Genomic DNA, 20,573 nt, shown 5'->3' on the forward strand with positions numbered 1-20,573 from the left:
CCAGTGAACATTTCACGGATTGTGTTCGTCTTCTCTTCATTTGAGTCCTGGCTTTAAAACAGATCTGCCCTGGCTGCTAGGGTCAGATCCCTCTGGCTGGTTGCCCAGATGACCACGATTCTGAGTGGTCTCTTTGTTCCATAGACTTATCAGTTCAAAAACGAACCTATTTTTCTGAGTCTCCAAAGCTGAGGAATGGAGCCACAGAGGGTCAGCAAATGGATGTAGAAAGCCACTATCTGCAGACCAGCAGAATGTCAGAAGGGTTTGCACTATGGCCCCTTGTTCCTTAGAGATTTTCTTGCTGACGGATGGGCAGGCAGCTGGAAGGCTGTGGGGGAGTCCTGTTTGGAAAGGTCTCTATGCCAGGAGTCTGCAGACAGACAGCTCCTGACGGAAGGCTCCTGTCTCCATAAGCCTCCAGTTCCTCCATTGGTGAAACCAGAGTGATAATAGCCTTATCAAACCAGGGCAGCGTACTGTAAACACTGAGGGTTTGCACCAGGGGCGCGGTTCTGGAATGGCAGACTCGGGCTGGCTCCAGAGGACACAGTGCGGAGTGAAAGGGTGACATTTGTCTGGCGGGACACAGGCCGTGGACGCGGTGGGGAGTGCGCGTTAGGAGGTGCGGTGGCAGAACCGTGATAAGGCTGCAGCAGCGGGAGCTGCCTGAAGTTCTGGATTAAAAAACTCAGCCTCCTCGCTCTCTCCCCTCTGCCCTTGGAGGTACAGGTTGAATCCAGGTCCATCCTTGCCTCGCAGCAGGGAGTTTCCACATCACCTTCCCCAATGAAAGGACCAGTGAAGCATCTTTTTTATTTTTGCAGGTTTTTATTGAGAGACCAGAAGAAGAACGTCCATCCTCAGATCTCTGACTCCTAGAGACGCCACGGACCCTTTTCCCTTCCCCTTCCTTCCTCTTCCTCTAGCCCAGGGTCCCTCTGACTCCTAGAGATGTCACGGGACCACCCCCCTCCCCGTCCTACCCCTCCTCTAGCCCAGGGTCCCTCTGACTCCTAGAGACGCCACGGGCCCTTCTCCCCTCCCCGTCCTCCCCCTCCTCTAGCCCAGGGTCCACGTGGGGAATTTGCTTCTCCCCAGGTCCCTCCCCTCGTGACTCACTAAGCTGGTCTCTGACGTGTCCCTGGGAAGGGAAGCAGGGTGGGGGTGGCATCCCTTTGCCAGGGAGAGTGGCCAGTGATACGTCTGCCCTCCCACATAGGATACACTGGCTCAATGACCTGTAAGGGCCATCTCAGCACGGCCATCTGTCCTGAGACCAGACCTTAGGTGAGAACGTAGGCTCTCATTCAGCCCTCAGGCTGTCTAGCTGCTTACAGCTGCAGGTCCCTCTTGTCTAGAATGGACAGCATCACCTAGCAGTATGCGTGCTCTTGTGCCATGAACGACATCAAGAGTAACCGTGAACTGTACCTGCAGTACACCGCCACGGCCCCCAAGCTGCTGGCCCACATCTCCAGGCTGCTCATCGGCTGCCGGAACGCAGGCATTTCTGTACCCAAGGGCATCAGAAACATCTTTGAGTTCACCTGGGAGGAGCTGATCACCGACCCCATGGTCCCTACCCCCTCCGACATCTTGGGCCTGGAGATCAGCATTGGTGCCCCACCCGTGGTGCTTATGGAATCAGCCCCCATGCAGGCCCCCGTCCAGAAGAAGCCGCCCCCACCAGCGCTCCCACTGCCGATGCTGCCCGCCTCCACCGGGCCAGCCAAATTCACGCACTCTCCCACCCGTGGCCGCCACAGGCAGTCCAGCCAGGAGACCCTGCACAGGTTCCAGCGGCAGTCCATCCACCTGCTGACCGAGCTCCTCAGCCTGAAGATGAAGGCCATGCTGGAGTCTGTGTCTGGTAAGTTGGCCAAGGCTGGCCCTGTGAAGCGTGGCTCATTTTTCTGGGCCCGGAGGGTCTGGCCTGGGCAGGTGTGTGTGTCCACCGTACCCTCCCCAGACAGCTCTACAAGGACGTGCTGTGGAGAGGTGGCAGCCAAGGGTCTGCTTGGAACTTAACTCCTTCCTGAGACCACCCCCAGGAATCATCCATCCCCCTCCCCCTCCGTTCCCCACTTTGTCCTCCCGTCCCCCCAGCTTTGCCAAGCCCAGGTTGAGAGGTTGACGGTGAGCACAGTGTGAGGTCCGAGGTACTGAAGGGCCCAGTTTGTGGCAATGATGCAGTGGTAGACAGAGGCAGTGCCCAGGAGGAGTGGGCTAATTGGCAGGGCTGGTTGGTAGCCAGAACCAGGAGAGTCGTGAGAACCGGGGTCTGTCCACCATGAGGGTCTCTCATCCCACTATCGGGGACCTGGGGACTCATCACTGATGAAGCCTTCTGGGTGCTGTTATTTTAAATACCAGCAGCATCAGCTTAGATAGCATCGCCGACTCAATGGACATGAGTTTGAGCAAACTCCGGGAGACAGTGAAGGACCGGGAAGCCTGACATGCTGCAGTCCATGGAGCGGCAAAGAGTCAGACACAACTTAGCAACTGAACAGCAGCAACAAAAGCATCAGTCTCCAGGCCTGCGGGTGGGGAGAGAAGGGAAGGGGGCAGAGAGCTCGGGGCCACCGGGAGGTCTTTGGAGCTCAAGGCCCTCTCATTAGGAGGCCCCTCACACCTCCTCACCCTGGGAATAGAGCTTCACTCCCCCTTATTTCCAGGGCCACTTAGAGAAGTCCTTTTCTAGAAGCACTTTCCCCACGCTGGAGAAAAGTGAGTAGTTGCCTGTGATGACTTTCTTAGTAGGTGCCAACCCCCTGGACATTACAAAGCGCTTCGTGGAGGCCAGCCAGCTCCTGCACCTCAATGCCAAAGAGATGGCTTTTGACTTCCTGATTGGCACCATCGGGAGAAATTGTGGCAGTTCTGGACAGCTGGGGAAAGGTGGGTACCTGAGTTTCAGCTGTAAGGTGAAAGTCAGACAATACCAACAAGAGTGCAGTGGAAAGGTCAGTCCCCAGCTTAAACGTTTGATGTTTCCAAGAGTTGAGGTGGATGCGAAGCAGAGGGGATTCTCACACGCTGCAGATGAGTGTGCATATTGGTGCAGTTTCCGTGGAGAAAAGGGTGGTGGTGTCTGCGAGGGGGGAGATGCTTTAGCATCTTACCGCCCAGCAGTTTCTCTGCTGAGTCATTCCCTAGAGCCGTGCTTCTTCAGTGCTCTGCGGTGAAGGACCACTCTGTAAAATTTCCAGTCCCTTGTGGATCACCCCGTTTCCAAACATGATGTTGTCACAGGAACATCAGATTGGTACATAGACTTCTAAATGTTTATTCTCAGTTACTGTATTCAGCTGGTCATGGCCTGGTGTGGATTCATACCAGGCCACACTTGAGAACTGCACTGCCCTAGGGAAACTCGCACACACGTTATAAGAAGTCATATCACAGTGTTTATTGCAGAATTGTTTGGGATGGAAAAAAAAAATGGAAACAACCTAAATGTTGATCAACAAGAGAAAAATTACAGTCCTTAGATGATGGAACATAATGGGAAGTGAAAATGAATCAAGCACTGAAGCACACATGTCAACATAGATAAACAACAAATGGTGTTAAGCAAAGAAAAAAAAAAGCAAGTTATAGAAGGATACATTTAAATAAAGTGTAAAATAACAAAATTATAGCATACTGCTGTTGAGTACATTATACAAAGTGTAAGGACCAAAGCTGAACGGGCATAATCAGAGGGCTGGAAGTAATAAATGCAGAGCTAGAGGACACGCTCTGCTAGTGGGAAGGGGAGCAGCTGTGAGTTAAAAGACGGCAGTTCAGTCACATCCATACTGTTGTGGGTGTAGAGGTATTCATTTCCAGTGCCTGGAAGTCCTCGCCGTCAGGAACCTGGATGGGGAAGCGTAGTGAATTTATAAGCCATAACCTTTTGCCCTAACCTACATAATCATCCCCTTCTTAGTGTCTCTCCCGGTCCTCTGACTGATGTCAGGCTTCCCTTGATGGGCAGAGGCTAAACGTCTGATGATGATGCATGAACACACGGGGCAAATAAATTACACAGTAAAACTGCAAGGCTTGGGGGGAAATGTGGGATTTGAACTCTGAGAATGATGTTTGAGAGCTGCTGGGTGTCCACGTGAAGCCCCCGTGTGTGATGCGGAAAAGCGGGACTACTTGTCGCCAGGGGCAGGAGAGTTGACCAGGGTGACCACTCTATGGAGAAAGGATGGCTTGGGTATCAAAGGGTTAACAATACACACAAATTTGGACCATTTTGCAAGAGGCAGATATGAAGGGACTCATGTTTTATTGCTGTCATACAACCACTCAGGAAGAAAAAAATCACACCATCTAAAAAAACCGACAGTTTTTATTTCTTATAAGAATCAGGCATGTGCTTACAATATCAGTGGACTTATGGTAAATATGAGCTAGAGAAGGTTATTTTGATAAACTTTGGTTTCCTTTCCTAAGGTAAAGTCCCAATCAAGCATACCCCAACTGTTTACCATGAAGTAACTTCCCAGCTACATGTCAGGAAAGAAAACTGGACTGCTCCTTGACTTTTAGTTGATGGCCATATTATGAAACAAAACAGCAAAAAGAAAACACAGTCTTGGCACTTTTATATAATAGCTCTTTTTTATTTTTGCATTTCCCTTTATGGTTCTTCTCTCTCTGTGTGTGTATTTGTGTATGTATATATATTTTTCTAAGGACACTATAATTTTTCTATTTTTCAGTTTCCTTTACTCAACAGACACAGTGTATTCCAACATGACTGTACCTTTACAGTTGTCATTCTAAGTGAGTGCAGAGTTCTTCTGATGTTCATGTTCCATCATTAACCGAATGCTTAGGCTTTCAGGTTTCTTGCTATTAGTATAATATGCATTGTAATGTGCAACTTCATGCATATTAGTTCTTATCACTGTTGTGTTGGTTATTAAGATTACTCTCCCAGGAGAGAGGATTACTGGGCAGAAGGTCTCAGGATGTATATAGTTCTTGTTAAATACTGCTTTCTTGATGAATTTCCTCTGCACCAGTAGGACTGAGTGGTTTTATTCCATCTTTCTCAGCATTGGCTATTATTAGTTCTTTTCATGTGGCCCTAATTTCCAGCTTTGTGTTACCAGTGAAGGTGATTGTCTTTGGTCTGTATCATTCAGTGTGCAGTCTCTGGGTACAGGCTTTGTCTATTTAGAAGGTCATGTTTGCCATTTTCTTTATGAATTTGAATGAGCTGTGATGAATTGCTTGACCTTTCCCAACAATTTCATGCCCAACGTGTGAAATGACTGTATTTGGGGGAAGAATAAGCAAATGATTTGATAAAGTTTGTGGAAGAATGACCAAGATTTTCCACAAGTAAAGGGGTGCTAAATTTTAATTCTTAAGTGGTCTGACATCAAGTGATTTCATACATGACAATGTGATTCTGCAAGAGACTGGAAGCATCTGATTTCTGTGGCTTGGAGAAGAGGAAGAGAGAACTCTAAATTCTCTTCTAGCCCCATGTTTAGTCTCTTGACGTAGTGTAGCAGTTATATCTGCATTTATCCTTAGAGTAACGTCACTTTTTGTGCCTGCCTTCTCTTCCCTGCTCTGATGTCATTTCATTCTTGAGAGATATTGGGGGCTAGGCAGGGGGGACACTGTAGAGGAGACTTTTAAAGACTTCTCTTAATCACTCTGAGCCTTCTCCAGCAATAAAAATCTTTCTTCCAGAATTTGGTGGTTTTGTAATGACAGGGCACTTCAGAATATCTCCTACCATATGACTAGGACAGAAAGTTCATTATTGTACTCTTGGTTAAAAAATGAAAATTAAAAAACTGAAAGCAGCATCCGTGTCTGTTCCACTCCAGATTCCTTTACGAATATCCCAGCCATGGGCGTGAACTCGCCTTACCAGCTTGTCTACGAGGCCTCTACTGGCTGTCTGAGCTTTTCCCTCTCAACCGGAAGGGAATTCAAGAAGAAAACAGGTAACCGTGATCCCCACTCCTATATCTTTGGTGGTGGAGTGGGGTGGGGAGGCGGATAGATTTCCTGTGGGGCTGATGAGATGGTTTGGTTTTCTGATAGGAAGGATAGGTAGCTGTCCTGCTGGAGAGCCAGCAGCTGTTGACAGATTGTGTGCCACACACGGTGACATATCTCAACCCAGTCCCTCCACCCTGCAGTCTCATTGTTTGAGTGTTTACAAGCCCTGCACTTCTGTTAACGTGGTTCCTCTTACCTGGGGCAGCACCCCTACCACACCCACATCTTCCACCTACTACGTTATCCCGTACTCACCACCTCTGCCTAGAGACTTGTGTACTCACCCAGAAGGTAGGGGAACCAGTGCCTGAACAGAGGTATTTGGATACCAGACCTTAGCGTGTGTCCCCTGCTGGGCCAGTTTATGTGGGCAGAAAACAGACACAGAGGCTGCTGCTGTTCTATTGCAGAGACAGAGCAGGAGGAAAAGCTTAGAGGAAAGCACTGGTGGCAGCTGAGACCACAGAGTGTAGCACTGGCCATGCAGTCCGGGCTTGGAGGAGGGATGAGCTGGGCTGGAGAAGGCAGAGAAGGGGCTTCTCTCCCTTTGGATCTTCTGGCCCCCCAGGCTGTGATGGCAGAGTGCTGGGGTAGGGGAGGAACTGTGTTCACAGAGGATGCACGGAAGGTTGGGAAGCTCACAGACTCTCTGGTGGCTCCTGCAGACCCTGGAGGTCAGGCTGGAAGTTGAGCAGCTTGGGTTTTATTCCTGAGCCTACCTCGCACGGTCATGAGTTTTGCCTTCCTCCAGGCCTCACTCTTCATATCAAGCCAATCCCCTCACTTTTCTGTCAGTGAACAGACGTTTGCTGAACAATCGCTGGTTGTCAGTCACTCTTCTGAATGCCAGGGCTGCACATGTGGATTCTAAGACGAAGAACACCTTCCTTGCTGGAGCTGACATCCTCAGCTTCTTGTTCCCCTGTTCCTTTACCCCTGTGGATGCATTTTCTCCCCCTCTAAGCATCGCTTCCAGCGTCCCACTTTATATTCTCCTGGTTTATCCTAGCGCCTCCTGAGCTGCCCCTGCATCAGTGCAGTTACTTTGAGGGGAAACAAAGTCCCCTCAGGACACTTAGTGAATTCATGATTTTTCTCCTTAATGACTTCAGTTCAAGGGGGATGCCTTGAGTAAGGTTGTTCCAAAACAGAAGTTCCACATGTCTGCTGATGTCTTTGTCGGTGTGGCTGCTTTCCTCTGCCACCTGAAGGTGTGATCACCCCATGACGCTGCATCACTCTTGCTAGGATGCACACTCAGCAGTGCTGAGCTCCTTATAGGTTCCTGATGTTGTTCAGAGTATTCTCACACATGAGTGCTAGGACGGGTGGTTAACCTTCCCTGATAGCTTGTAAGTGACCACGTGTCCTGGTTTATCCACTGAAGTCCCATTTTATGCTGTTTTCCTGGTATAACTATTAATTATACCCATGTTCACTCTGAAGTGCTCTATCTTAAGGAACATATTGCTGGTGGTCCGGTAGCTAAGACTCCTTGCTCCCAGTGCAGGAGGCCTGGGTTCAATCCCTAATCACACTCCGGAAATAAGTGTTCATATGCCGCAAGGAGAAGATCCTACAAATGCTGAAGAAGCTGAAGTTAAACAGTTCTATGAAGACCTACAAGACCTTCTAGAACTAACAGCAAAAAACGATGTCCTTCATCATAGGGGACTGTAATGCAAAAGTAGGAAGTCAAGAGACACCTGGAGTAACAGGCAAGTTTGGCCTTGGAGTTCCAAATGAAGCAGGGCAAAGGCTAACAGTTTTGCCAAGAGAACGCACCGGTCATAGCAAACACCCTCTTCCAAGAACACAAGAGACGACTCTACACATGGACATCACCAGATGGTCAATACCGAAATCAGATTGATAATATTCTTTGCAGCCAAAGATGGAGAAGCTCTATACAGTCAGCAAAAACAAGACCAGGAGCTGACTATGGCTCAGATCATGAACTCCTTATTGCAAAATTCAGACTTATATTGAAGAAAGTAGGGAAAAACCACTCGGCCGTTCAATATGACCTAAATCAAATCCCTTACAATTGATTAGACAGTGAAAGTGACAGATAGATTCAAGAGATTAGATCTCATAGACAGAGTGCCTGAAGAACTGTGGACAGAAATTCGTGATGTTGTACAGAGGCAGTGATCAAGACCATCCCCAAGAAAAAGAAATGCAAAAAGCAAAAATGGTTGTCTGAGGAGGACTTACAAATAGCTGTGAAAAGAAGAGAAGTGGAAAGCAAAGGAGAAAAGGAAAGCTGTACCCATCTGAATGCAGAGTTCCAAAGAATAGCAAGGAGAGATAAGAAAGCCTTCCTCAGTGACCAATGCAAAGAAATAGAGGAAAACAACAGAATGGGAAAGACTCAAGGTCTCAAGAAAATTAGAGATGCCAAGGGAACATTTCATGTAAAGATGGGCACAATAAAGGACAGAAATGGTAGGGACCTAACAGAAGCAGAAGATAATTAAGAAAAGGTGGCTAGAATACACGGAAGAAATCTACAAAAAAGATCTTCACGACCCAGATAACCATGATGGTGTGATCACTCACCTAGAGCTGGACATCCTGGAATATGAAGTCAGGTGGGCCTTAGGAAGCATCACTACGAACAAAGCTAGTGGAGGTGATGGAATTCCAGTTGAGCTATTTCAAGTCCTAAAAGATGATGCTGTGAAAGTGCTGCACTCAATATGCCAGCAAATTTGGAAAACTCAGCAGTGGCCACAGGGCTGGAAAAGGTCAATTTTCATTCCAATGCCAAAGAAGGGCAATGCCAAAGAATGTTCAGACTACTGCATAATTGCACTCATCTCACATGCTAGCAAAGTAACGCTCAAAATCCCCCAAGCGAGGCTTCAACAGTATGTGAACCAAGAACTTCCAGATGTTCAAACTGGATTTAGAAAAGGGAGAGGAATCAGAGATCAAATTGCCAACATCCATTGGATCATAAAAAAGCAAGAGAGTTCCAGAAAACACCTACTTCTGCTTCATTGGCTATGCCAAAGCCTTTGACTGTGTGGATCAAAACAAACTGGAAAATTCTTTTTTTTTTTTATGATATGAAATTTTTTTTTAATTCATGAACTAATTTTATTTTATTTTTAAAAAATTTTAATTGGAGACTAATAACTTTACAGTATTGTATTGGTTTTGCCATACATTGACATGAAGCCGCCCCAGGTGCACATGTGTTCCCCATCTTGAACCCCCCTCCCACCTCCGTCCCCATCCCATCCCTCTGGGTCATCCCAGTGCACCAGCCCAGAGCATCCTGTATCATGCATCGAACCTGGACTGGCGATTCGTTTCACATAAGATAATATACATGTTTCAATGCCATTCTCCCAAATCATCCCACCCTCGCCCCCTCCCACAGAGTCCAAAAGACTGTTCTATACATCTGTGTCTCTTTTGCTGTCTCACATACAGGGTTATCATTACCATCTTTCTAAATTCCATATATATGCATTAGTATACTGTATTGGTGTTTTTCTTTCTGGCTTACTTCACTCTGTATAATAGACTCCAGTTTCATCCACTGATTCAAATGTATTCTTTTTAATGGCTGAGTAATACTCCATTGTGTCTATGTACCACAGCTTTCTTATCCATTCGTCTGCTGATGGACATCTAGGTTGCTTCCATGTCTTGGCTATTATAAACAGTGCTGCAATGAACATTGGGGTACACGTGTCTCTTTCAGTTCTGGTTTCCTCGGTGTGTATGCCCAGCAGTGGTATTGCTGGGTTGTATGGCAGTTCTATTTCCAGTTTTTTAAGGAATCTCCTCCACACTGTTCTCCATAGTGGCTGTACTAGTTTGCATTCCCACAGTCACCAAGACAGTATGGTACTGGCACAAAGACAGAAATATAGATCAATGGAATAAAATAGAAAGCCCAGAGATAAATCCACGCACCTATGGACACCTTATCTTTGACAAAGGAGGCAAGAATATTCAATGGAGAAAAGACAATCTCCTTAACAAGTGGGTGCTGGGAAAACTGGTCAATCACTTGTAAAAGAATGAAACTAGAACACTTTCTAACACCATACACAAAAAAAACCTCAAAATGGATTAAAGATCTAAACATAAGACCAGAAACTATAAAATTCCTAGAGGAGAACATAGGCAAAACACTCTCTGACATAAATCACAGCAGGATCCTCCATGACCCACCTCCCAGAATATTGGAAATAAAAGCAAAAATAAAGAAATGGGACCTAATTAAACTTAAAAGCTTCTGCACAGCGAAGCAAACTATAAGCAAGGTGAAAAGACAGCCTTCAGAATGGGAGAAAATAATAGCAAATGAAGCAACTGACAAAGAATTAATCTCAAAAATATACAAGCAACTCCTGCAGCTCAATTCCAGAAAAATAAATGACCCAATCAAAAAATGGGCCAAAGAACTAAACAGACATTTCTCCAAAGAAGACATACAGATGGCTAACAAACACATGAAAAGATGCTCAGCATCACTCATTATCAGAGAAATGCAAATGAAAACCACAATGATGTACCATTTCACGCCAGTCAGAATGGCTGCTATCCAAGTCTACAAGCAATAAATGCTGGAGAGGGTGTGGAGAAAAGGGAACCCTCTTACACTGTTGGTGGAAAATTCTTAAAGGGATGGGAATACCAGACCACCTTCTCTGCCTCCTGAGAAATCTCTATGCAGGTCAAGAAGCAACAGTTAGACCCGGACGTAGAACAATGGACTGGTTCCAGTTTGGGAAAGGAGTACCTCAAGGCTGTATATTGTCACCTTGCTTGTTTAACTTATATATAGAGAATGTCATGGGAAATGCTGGGGTGGAAGAAGCACAAGCTGGAATCAAGATTGCCGGGAGAAATATCAACAACCTCAGATACGCAGATGACACCACCCTTATGGCAGAAAGTGAAGAGGAACTGAGGAGCCTCTTGATGAAAGTGAAAGAGGAGAGTGAAAAAGCTGGTTTTAAAGTCAATATTCAGAAAACCAAGATCATGGCATCTGGTCCCATCACTTCAAGGCAAATAGATGGGGAAACAGTGGAAACAGTGTCAGACTTTATTTTTCTGGGCTCCAAAATCACTGCAGATGGTGACTGCAGCCATGAAATTAAAAGTCACTTGCTCCTTGGAACAAAAGCTATGACCAACTTAGACAGCATATTAAAAAGCAGAGACATCACTTTGCCAACAAAGATCCATCTAGTCAAATTATGGTTTTTCCAGTTGTTATGTGTGGATATGAGAGTTGAACCATAAAGAAAGCTGAGTGCTGAAGAATTGATGCTTTTGAACTGTGGTGTTGGAGAAGACTCTTGAGAGTCCCTTGGACTGCAAGGAGATCCAACCAGTCCATTCTACAGGAGATCAGTCCTGAATATTCACTGGAAGGACTGACGCTGAAGCTCCAATTCTTTGGCCACCTGATGTGAAGAACTGACTCACTGAAAAAAATACTGATGCTGGGAAAGATTGAAGGCAGGAGGAGAAGGGGATGACAGAGGATGAGATGGTTGGACAGCATCACTGACTCAATGGACGTGAGTTTTAGCAGGCTTCAGGCATTGGTGATGGACAGGGAAGCCTGGCATGCTGCAGTCCATGGGGTCACAAAGAGTCGGACATGACTGAACAACTGAATTGAACTAACTGAAAAGATCCCACAGCCAAATAAAAAAAATTTTTTTAAAGAACATGTTGTAGAGTCATTGTGGTTTTAAGTCACTCTGGGTTTGGGACTTCTTCTGCCTGTTCCACGTACTCATGCTGTCACACCTTGCCAGCTGGCCCTCTTTGCCATTCTAGGGTCACACAGACATGAAAGGGGGCTGCACCTACTCTCTGAGTGGACAACAGCTATTTCTGGAGCGTATCCCAGCTTTTCAGGCAGAGAACTCAGAGAAGTCTGCCAACAGTTGTTCTTGGCTGTCATACTTTGGGCTCCAAACCAGCCAGGGGCAAGCCAGAAATGAGTGCTCAGGCCAGAAGGTGTTCTAGGAGGTTAGCAGCAGGTAGCTGGGCCTTGGTCTGGTGGCTGGAGGAGTCAGGGAAGGGACTACGAACCACTGAAGGTGGAAGGTATCAGAGATGGTACCCAGGCACCAACCAGAAACCTCAAGTCTTGGCTAACAGTGAGGAAGGCGCCATTCTGAAGCTTTCATGGCTCAGGTGGAGCCTAAGCAGTGCCCCTTTCCTGAAGTCTCATTTTGTTTTTGAGACCAAGGTGAAGATTCTGCATATATCAAAAGAGAGCATATGGCTCCAGCTGAATGGGCAGCAGAGGCTCAGAAGCACGCAGGATCTGAATCGATGTTTCTGGAAATGCAGCCACCGATGGTCACCTCCACAGTTTCACATCATCATATCCTCATGCCACCCAACACTGAAATGAAATAAGCATAAAGTATTGCCACTACAGATTTCAGCAGACAGAAGAAAATCCATGAACTCAAAGACAGGACAATGGAAATTACCGAGTTTGAAGAACAGAAAGAAAAAGATTGAAGAAAAATGAACAGCACATTCAAAGGAGTCCTGCAAAGTGAAATGAAAGGCCACTGGACAGAACCACAAACTCACAGGGAGAAGTAAAGATCTCCATAAAGGTAACACATGGGAAATTGTAAAATTTCAACTTTGAATTCTACCAAACATTCAAGGAAGAACTAATGCCAATCATTCTAAAATTATTCCCCCAAATTGAAGAGGGAACGCTTCCCAACTCATTCCATGAGGCCAGTATTGCCCAGATATCAGAGCCAAAGACACTATAAGAAAACTACAAGAAACCAGTACACCTGATGAACGTTGATGTCAAAATCCTTAGCAAAATATTAGCAAACAGAATTTGGCAGTATATTAAAAGGATTATATAACATGACACCAAGCAGGATTTATTCCTGGAAGGCAAGCATGATTTAACAGATAAAACTCAATCATTGTAATATATCACATTAACAGAATGAAGGGGAAAAATCCACATGATCTTCTCAACTGATGCAGAAAAAGCATTTGACAAAACTTAACTTCCTATGATAAAAAAGCACTCAACAAACTAGGAATAGAAGGAAACTACTTCCACTTATATGAAAGCTGCACAGTGAACATCGTATTCAGTGGTAAAAGATGAAAGCTTTTCCACTACAATCAGATGTGAAACAAGGATGTCTGCTTTCACCTCTATTCAACATATTACGAGAAGTTCTAACCAGAGCAGTTAAGCAAGAAAAATAAAAGGCATTCAAATTGAAAAGAAAGAGTTAAAATGACCTGTTTGCAGATGATATGATCTTATATGGTTAGTGTTCAGTCACTCAGTTGTCTCCAGCTCTTTGCGACCCCACGGACTGCAGTGCGCCAGGCTTCCCTGCCCTTCACTGTCTCCCGGAGATTGCTCAAATTCATCTCCATTGAGTCCATGATGCCATCCAACCATCTCATCCTCTGTCATCCTCTTATCCTGCTGCTTTCTATCTGTCCCAGCATCAGGTTCTTTTCCAATTAGTAGGCTCTTCACATCAGGTGGCCAAAGTATTGGAATTTCAGCGTCAGTCAGTATCCTTTAAGACTGACTGGTTTGATCTTCTTGCAATCCAAGGGGCTCGCAAGACTCTTTTCCAACACCACAGTTCAAAAGCATCAATTCTTCGGTGCTCAACCTTCTGTATGGTCCAATTCTCCCATCCATACATGACCACTGGAAAAACCATAGCTTGACTAAATGGACCTTTGTCAGCAAAGTAATGGCTTTTTAAAAATACACTGTCTAGGTTTGTCATCAGTTCAGTTCAGTTCAGTCGCTCAGTCGTGTCCAACTCTTTGCGACCCCATGAATCACAGCACACCAGGCCTCCCTGTCCGTTACCTACTCCCGGAGTTCACTCAAACTCATGTCCATCGAGTCAGTGATGCCATCCAGCCATCTCATTCTCTGTTGTCCCCTTCTCCTCCTGCCCTCAATCCCTCCCAGCACCAGAGTCTTTTCCAGTGAGTCAATTCTTTGCATGAGGTGGCCAAAGTATTGGAGCTTCAGCTTTAGCATCCGTCATTCCAATGAACACCCAGGACTGATCTCCTTTAGAATGGACTGGTTGGATCTCCTTGCAGTCCAAGGACTCTCAAGAGTCTTCTCCAACACCACAGTTCAAAAGCATCAATTCTTCGGCAATCAGCTTTCTTCACAGTCCAACTCTCACATCCATACATGACCACTGGAAAAACCATAGTCTTGACTAGACGGACCTTTGTTGGCAAAGTAATTTTAGTCTCTGCTTTTTAATTTCTATGCCAAAGACTTTGACTCTGTGGATCACAACAAACTGTGGAAAATTCTGAAAGAGATGGGAATCCCAGACCACCTGACCTGCCTCTTGAGAAACCTGTATGCAGGTCAGGAAGCAACAGTTAGAACAGGACATGGAACAACAGACTGGTTCCAAATAGGAAAAGGAGTACGTCAAGGTTGTATATTGTCACCCTGCTTATTTAACTTATATGCAGAGTACATCATGAGGTACGCTGGGCTGGAAGAAGCACAGGCTGGAATCAAGATTCACGGGAGAAATATCAATAACCTCAGATACGCAGATGACACCACCCTTATGGCAGAAAGTGAAGAGGAACTCAAAAGCCTCTTGATGAAAATGAAAGAGGAGAGTGAAAAAGTTGGCTTGAAGCTCAACATTCAGAAAACTAAGATCATGGCATCTGGTCCCATCACTTCATGGGAAATAGATGGGGAAACAGTGAAAACAGTGTCAGACTTTATTTTTGGGGGGCTCCAAAATCACTGCAGATGCTGATTGCAGCCATGAAGTTAAAAGACGCTTACTCCTTAGAAGGAAAGTTATGACCAACCTAGATAGGTTTGTCATAGCTTTTCTTATATGGAGAAAATCCTAAATAGTCTACACAAAAGAAGCTGTTAGAAATAATAAGTGAATTTAGCAAAGTAGCAGGCTACAAAGTCAACACAAAAGTCGGTTTTATTTCTATACATGAGCATTAAACAATTGAAAATGAAATTATGAAAACAGTCCCATTTACAATAGTAACAAGAAGAGTCAAACACTTAGGAATTAACAAAAGAAGTGAAAAACTTGTGTAATGAAAACTATGAAACATTGGTTAAAGAAATTAAAGAAGACATAAATGGAAACACATTCCATGTTCGTGAACTGGAAGATCTGACATTGTTAAAATATCAGTACTTCCCCAGGTAGTCTAAGGCTCGATATAATCACTATCAAAATGCCAAAGATTTCTTAATTAATTCATTTATTTATTTAGGCCCCACTGGGTCTTCGTTGCCGCGTAGACGTTCTCTGGTTGTAGCGAGTGGAGGCTTCTCTCGTTGCAGTGCATTGACTTCGCGTTGCAGTGGCTTCTGTTGTTGCCACCAGCTCTAGGGCATGCAGGCTGTGGTAGTGGCAGCACGCAGGCTCAGTAGTTTCAGCTTATAGGCTCTAGAATGCGGGCTCAGTAGTTGGGACACATGGGCTTAGTCTCTCCATGACACGTGTAATCTTCCTTGACCAGGGATGGAACCCACATTCCCTGCATTGTCACGCAGATTCTTAACCACTGGACCACTAAGGATGTCCCCTAAAGATGTTTTTTTGAAGAAATAGAAAAACTCATCCTAAAAGTTATAAGAAATCTCGAGAGACCACCGGGTAGTCAAAAAAAATCTTGAAAAGAATGACAGGGGACTTCCCTAGTGGTCCAGTGGCCAAGACTCTGTGCTCCCAATGCAGGGACCTGAGTTCAATCCCTCGTCAGGGAAGTGGATCCCACATGTTGCAACTGGAAGATCGTGCATGCTGCAACAAAGACCGAAGATCCTGCAGGCCACAGCTAAGACCCAGTACAGTCACATAAATAAGTAGAAGCAAATAAATATTTTAAAAAGGACAGTAAAACTGGAGGACTCACAAAGTTGCAAAACTTTCTGCAAAGCTGCGCTCATCAAAATAGCACAGTGTTGTCACCGTGACAGGCACGTTAACCGATGGCATGGAGTAGGGAACCCAGAAATGAGTGCTTACATGTGTGAGCAGATGGTTTTTGACAGGGTTCCAAGGCCATTCAACCGGGGGGTCTTTCAACAAATGGTGATGGGAGAACTGGCTATCCACAGGCAGGAGAATGAAACTGGACCCTTACCTATCACCATATATAAAAATTAACTCAAAATGGATCAGGGACTTAAATATAAGACCTAAAACAGTAAAATGCTTAGAAGAAAATGAGACAAAGCATTATGACATTGGATTTCACAATGATTCATGATTCAGTGAATCCGTAATCCAATCCATGATCCAATGACTCATTCCTTTGGATATGTCACCAGAGGCATTGGCCAAGAAAGAGAAACATAGACACATTGCATTTCATGAATTTTTAAAATTTTGTACATCAGAAGACACTATTGACAAAATAAAAAGGGAGTCCACAGAATGGCAGAAAATAATTGCACATCATGTCTGATGAGGGAGTAATATCCAGAATATATAGACAGCTTCTAAAACTCAAGAACAAAAAACAACCTGATTCAAAAACGGGCAAAGGACTTGAATAGACATTTCTCCAAAGAAGATATAGGCGGCCCATAGACACATTAAAAGATGCTTGACATCACTAACTATTGGGAGAATGGATATCAAAACCACCATGAGATACTACCTCACCCCCCATAGGATGGTTACTGTCAAAACGCAGAAAACACGTGCTGGTGAAAATGTAGAGTTACTGGAACCCTTGTGCACTGTTGGTAGGAATGTAAAATGGTACAGCCAGGTTTACTGTGGAAAACTGTATGGCAGTTCCTTGAAATTAAACACGGAATTACCGTACAATCCAGTGATTTCAATTCTCAGCATATACCCAACAGAATTAGAAGCAGGGTCTCAAAGAGATGTTTGTACAAGTGTTCATAGCAGCTTTATTCACAGTAGCTAAAACATGGGTGGAGCTCAACTGTCCATCAGTAAATGATGGATAAAGAATATCAAGATGCCATGCTTCCAGGGCAGGGGGTATGAGTTCAATCCCTGGTTGGGGAACTAAGATCCACATGCCACATGGTGCGGTCAAAAAATAAAATTTGGTCTGTACCTATGGAATATTGTTCAGCCTTAAAAAGGAAGGGAATTCTGCAGTATTGTTACAACATCAGTGAACCTTGACATTATACCACACGAAATATACCTGTCACAAAAAAGACAAATACTGTATGACTCCACTTATACAAGGTACTTAGAGTAGTCAAAATCATAAAGATAGAAGGTTAGACTGGCAGTTGCCAGGGCCTGAGGGGAGCGGAGAATGGGGAGTTATTGCTACAGTTTACGTTTTACAAAATGTAAAGAGTTATGGGAATAGATGGTGATAACAGTTGCACAACACCGTGAATGTATTTGATACCTCTGAACTGGCCTCTTAAAAATGAAGTTGGAAAGTTTTTGTTATATGTATTTCACCACAAACACACGCAGAAAACTCCAGAACATCACACTCCAAGTCTCAGTCCATACACTCTGCCCTCTGCTGCAGGCTGAGATAAGCCAGCATCACAGAAGTGTCGAAGCCTGTTCCTTGAGCTGGAATTGAGACTTTCTGTCTTGAGTCAGAAGTGTCACAAGGAATCCCTTCTGTATCCGCGGCAGCCATGGGTGTCCTCTCCCTATCCAGAACCAGGCCGCCGTTGGGGAAATGTGGCTGGATTCAGCATCCTGCATGAATGTTCCTGACACAAACTCAGTTGACTCACAGAGTGACGCCTGTTTCCTAAGACCTGCTGGGAGTTCCTGTCTCTGGAAGCATAAATGATCCCCAGTTATTTTGACTCTCAAAGGATGCAGCTTTCCTGCTTTCCCCAGCCCCTCTCCCCAGGTAAACAGGAGCATCTTGAGAAACTATTGTCGCAAAGCACCCCTAACCTCTTCGTCTCCAGTTACAGGCAAACCCAAAACTATGGACGATGCTTTGGCATCCCCACAGCGAGGAGCAGGAGCGGGAGCCTCTGCCTCTGAGGTTGTCGAGTTGAGCGACCCTTGCCCTGAAGCCCGCGAGAAGCTGCAGGAGATGTGTCGCATTATGTGAGCACCTTAGTGGCTGGGGCAGGTGGGACAGGAGGGCAGGCCTGTGTGTGCGGGAGGGGGATCCTGGGCGTGTTGGCCGCCCAGTGGCCCCAGCAACAGTGGAGGGTGACTGTCGTCCCTCACACGCACGTCCCTGGTCCTTCGCCATTCATAGGCCTTTTCAGTCCTACTGTGACATTATGAAGGAGGTAGGTTTATGCTCATTCTGCAGATGAGGAAACTGAGGTACCCCAAGTGCATGGTGGTAAAGCATTGTCTGAGGTCCTCCAGCTCAGTGAGCCTGACCCAGGGCAATGCTTTTTGCCTCCTCACCAGTGAGACCACTTTGCATGGCTTCTTATAATTTACACACCCTTATAGTTAAGCATGTTTATTTTTTAACATAATTTGTTAGATGTTCTCTTTGGAAAAAAAGAAACACCTCTCAAACACAATATATCTACATGGGTGTTTAATGGTATTTATGATTTTGTGGGTCACGAGTCCTAGCAGGTGAACCTGCATGAAGGACTTCAAGCGTAGTCACATCTAAGCATATGTGTGTCCCGGAACTCCCGGCGACTGTCTCTGCAGCTGTAGAGCTTGGGTAGAGGGCAGCCACCCAGTTTGCTCATAACTGTGACATTTCAGAAGGAAGCTGTCTTCCTTTGTAATGTCAGGATTGGGAGGGGATCAAAGCCTCCAGCTCCCTACCCCATTCTGCACACAGGCCCACCCCATGGGTCTCCACTGCTGTGCAAAAGGTGGAAAGGAGGCCAGGACTGGTCTGACAGGGGTACAGCCCTTCCCAGTTCTTCCTAAAAGCATTACCTGTGAGGATGAGGTGTTGGTGGGGGGGAAGGTCCTCTGGGGACAAGGAGATGGGATGGGAGTCTGGGGATCTGGGGAGGGGCTACAGGGAGCCACCCTGGTGAGTGAGAACCAAGCGGCTAGAAGACACGCTGATCTCCTTCCCCGCAGAGAAGCTGAAAGGGTCTCGTGGAAAGGGAAGAATGTCTTCTACCCGATCATCATACGCAACTACCGGGCAAAGATGCCCTCTCATCTAACGTCGACCCCCAAAGGGGATGCTCAGACCCAGAGCTCCCACCACCCTCACCCTCCGGGTGCTCAGACTTCTGCTCCCGCCCCTCACCAGCCTCCTGCCCACCACCTCCACTCCGGCCGGCACTCTCTGGAGTGGAAGGGGCCCAGGAAGGTCATCAAGTTGCATTACTCCTTCTACGATGGGTCCTCCTTTGTTTAGTATCCTTCTGTTCGGTCCTTTCTCCCCATCAGCTCAGCCCAGAGAGCTCCAGGGTTTGACAAAGCTGGGGTGTTTCCTTTGGCTTTTCAGTTGATCAGAGAAGCCTGGTGACACATGCTCCGGGGTATTAAGAATTTGTCCAGGTCAGAGGAAGGAGTCCTGAGAGTTAAGCCTCCAGTTCAGGTCCTGTCAACTAGGATGCAACAAAGCCAGCTGTGTATGATTGTGTGTCAGTCTGCGGTGGGGGTATAGCAGTGGTCTCTACCTTCGAGGCTCTCCCAGGCAAGAAGAGGTTAGAGACACAGAACATCTCTAGCTGAGACAAGGTGATAGGAGACCCTCAGTGCAGGTGGGAGAGTCTTTGTCTTTCTGTTCCAGGCTCATTACATGAGCCCTGTGGTTCTTGAATACTTTGCCCACAAGATCCATGTATTTGGAGTCTAACCCACATCCCAGAACCCCACCTGGCATGTGCCGGCCCAGCTTGCTCTGCAGCAGAGGTCTGTATACGTTCATGAGCATATGGGCAGCTGGGTCCCAGCCTTGGGGTTGGGAGTGGCACAGGGGGACACATTTTCTCTTTGAGGATCTGGTGAAAGGTGTAGCCCCTTTTCCTAGAAACATGCACTGAGACATGCATGAAAAACATTACCTGTGATTGCAGGGGGTCTGCAGACGCCACAACTTGTCTGTGTACCTGGATTTTAGAACGCTAGCTTGAGAAAGCTGAGGTTTCTAATACGCAGATCCTCTTTGGCGAGTAAATGCTGAGGGTTATGCATATTTTAGAGTGAATGGAGTCAGATTGGTTTTTTCTTTCACAAATGTTTTTCGAGTATCATGTGATGATGAATAGAATGATGGTGCTGCTTTACCTTAGGGGGAGCAACTTGAATATGATTGCTTTCTTCTGAAATGAGGGAAAGGAGTTTGAATTTGGGTGTTGATGGTGAGAGAGGGCCCCCTTTGGAGAACAATCTGGGGGAGAAACAGTGTATCAGGAAGGCACCTTGGACCCTATGCTCCTCACAGGGGCCCTGTTGCCCTCTCCCCAACATGCTCTAGAGCTGGACCGGACTCAGATGCACAGCCTGTCTGTCAGCAAGGCTCTGAGGCCAGAGAGGGCGGAGTGCTGACTCCAGACTCTGCAGCCTCAGTTGGACGAGATGCAAAGAGACACCAGC

At 46.0% G+C, this 20,573-nt stretch overlaps 1 protein-coding gene across 3 annotated transcripts in view; it reads left to right on the forward strand.

Moving 5' to 3' along the window:
- Positions 1–1,265: 1,265 nt before the first annotated feature.
- Positions 1,266–20,573, forward strand: part of FAM194C (family with sequence similarity 194 member C) — a 51,863-nt gene continuing 32,555 nt past the window's right edge. The window contains exons 1-6 of one of the 3 annotated variants that reach the window (XM_088831754.1): positions 1,266–1,873; positions 2,767–2,904; positions 5,850–5,975; positions 8,767–8,811; positions 18,062–18,140; positions 19,104–19,388. In XM_088831754.1, the coding sequence (XP_088687880.1) occupies positions 1,402–1,873; positions 2,767–2,904; positions 5,850–5,975; positions 8,767–8,811; positions 18,062–18,140; positions 19,104–19,388 (1,145 nt within the window). In that variant the 5' untranslated portion in view covers positions 1,266–1,401. Of the gene's footprint in view, positions 1,874–2,763; positions 2,905–5,849; positions 5,976–8,766; positions 8,812–17,995; positions 18,141–19,103; positions 19,389–20,573 lie in introns of all 3 variants that reach the window. The other 2 variants (XM_055413306.2, XM_088831753.1) reach the window with 2 other exon arrangements.

The sequence above is a fragment of the Moschus berezovskii genome, chromosome 24 (assembly GCF_049115385.1).
Source record: "Moschus berezovskii isolate FMDL1 chromosome 24, NW_MosBer_1.0, whole genome shotgun sequence".
Classification (NCBI taxonomy): Eukaryota; Metazoa; Chordata; class Mammalia; order Artiodactyla; family Moschidae; genus Moschus; species Moschus berezovskii.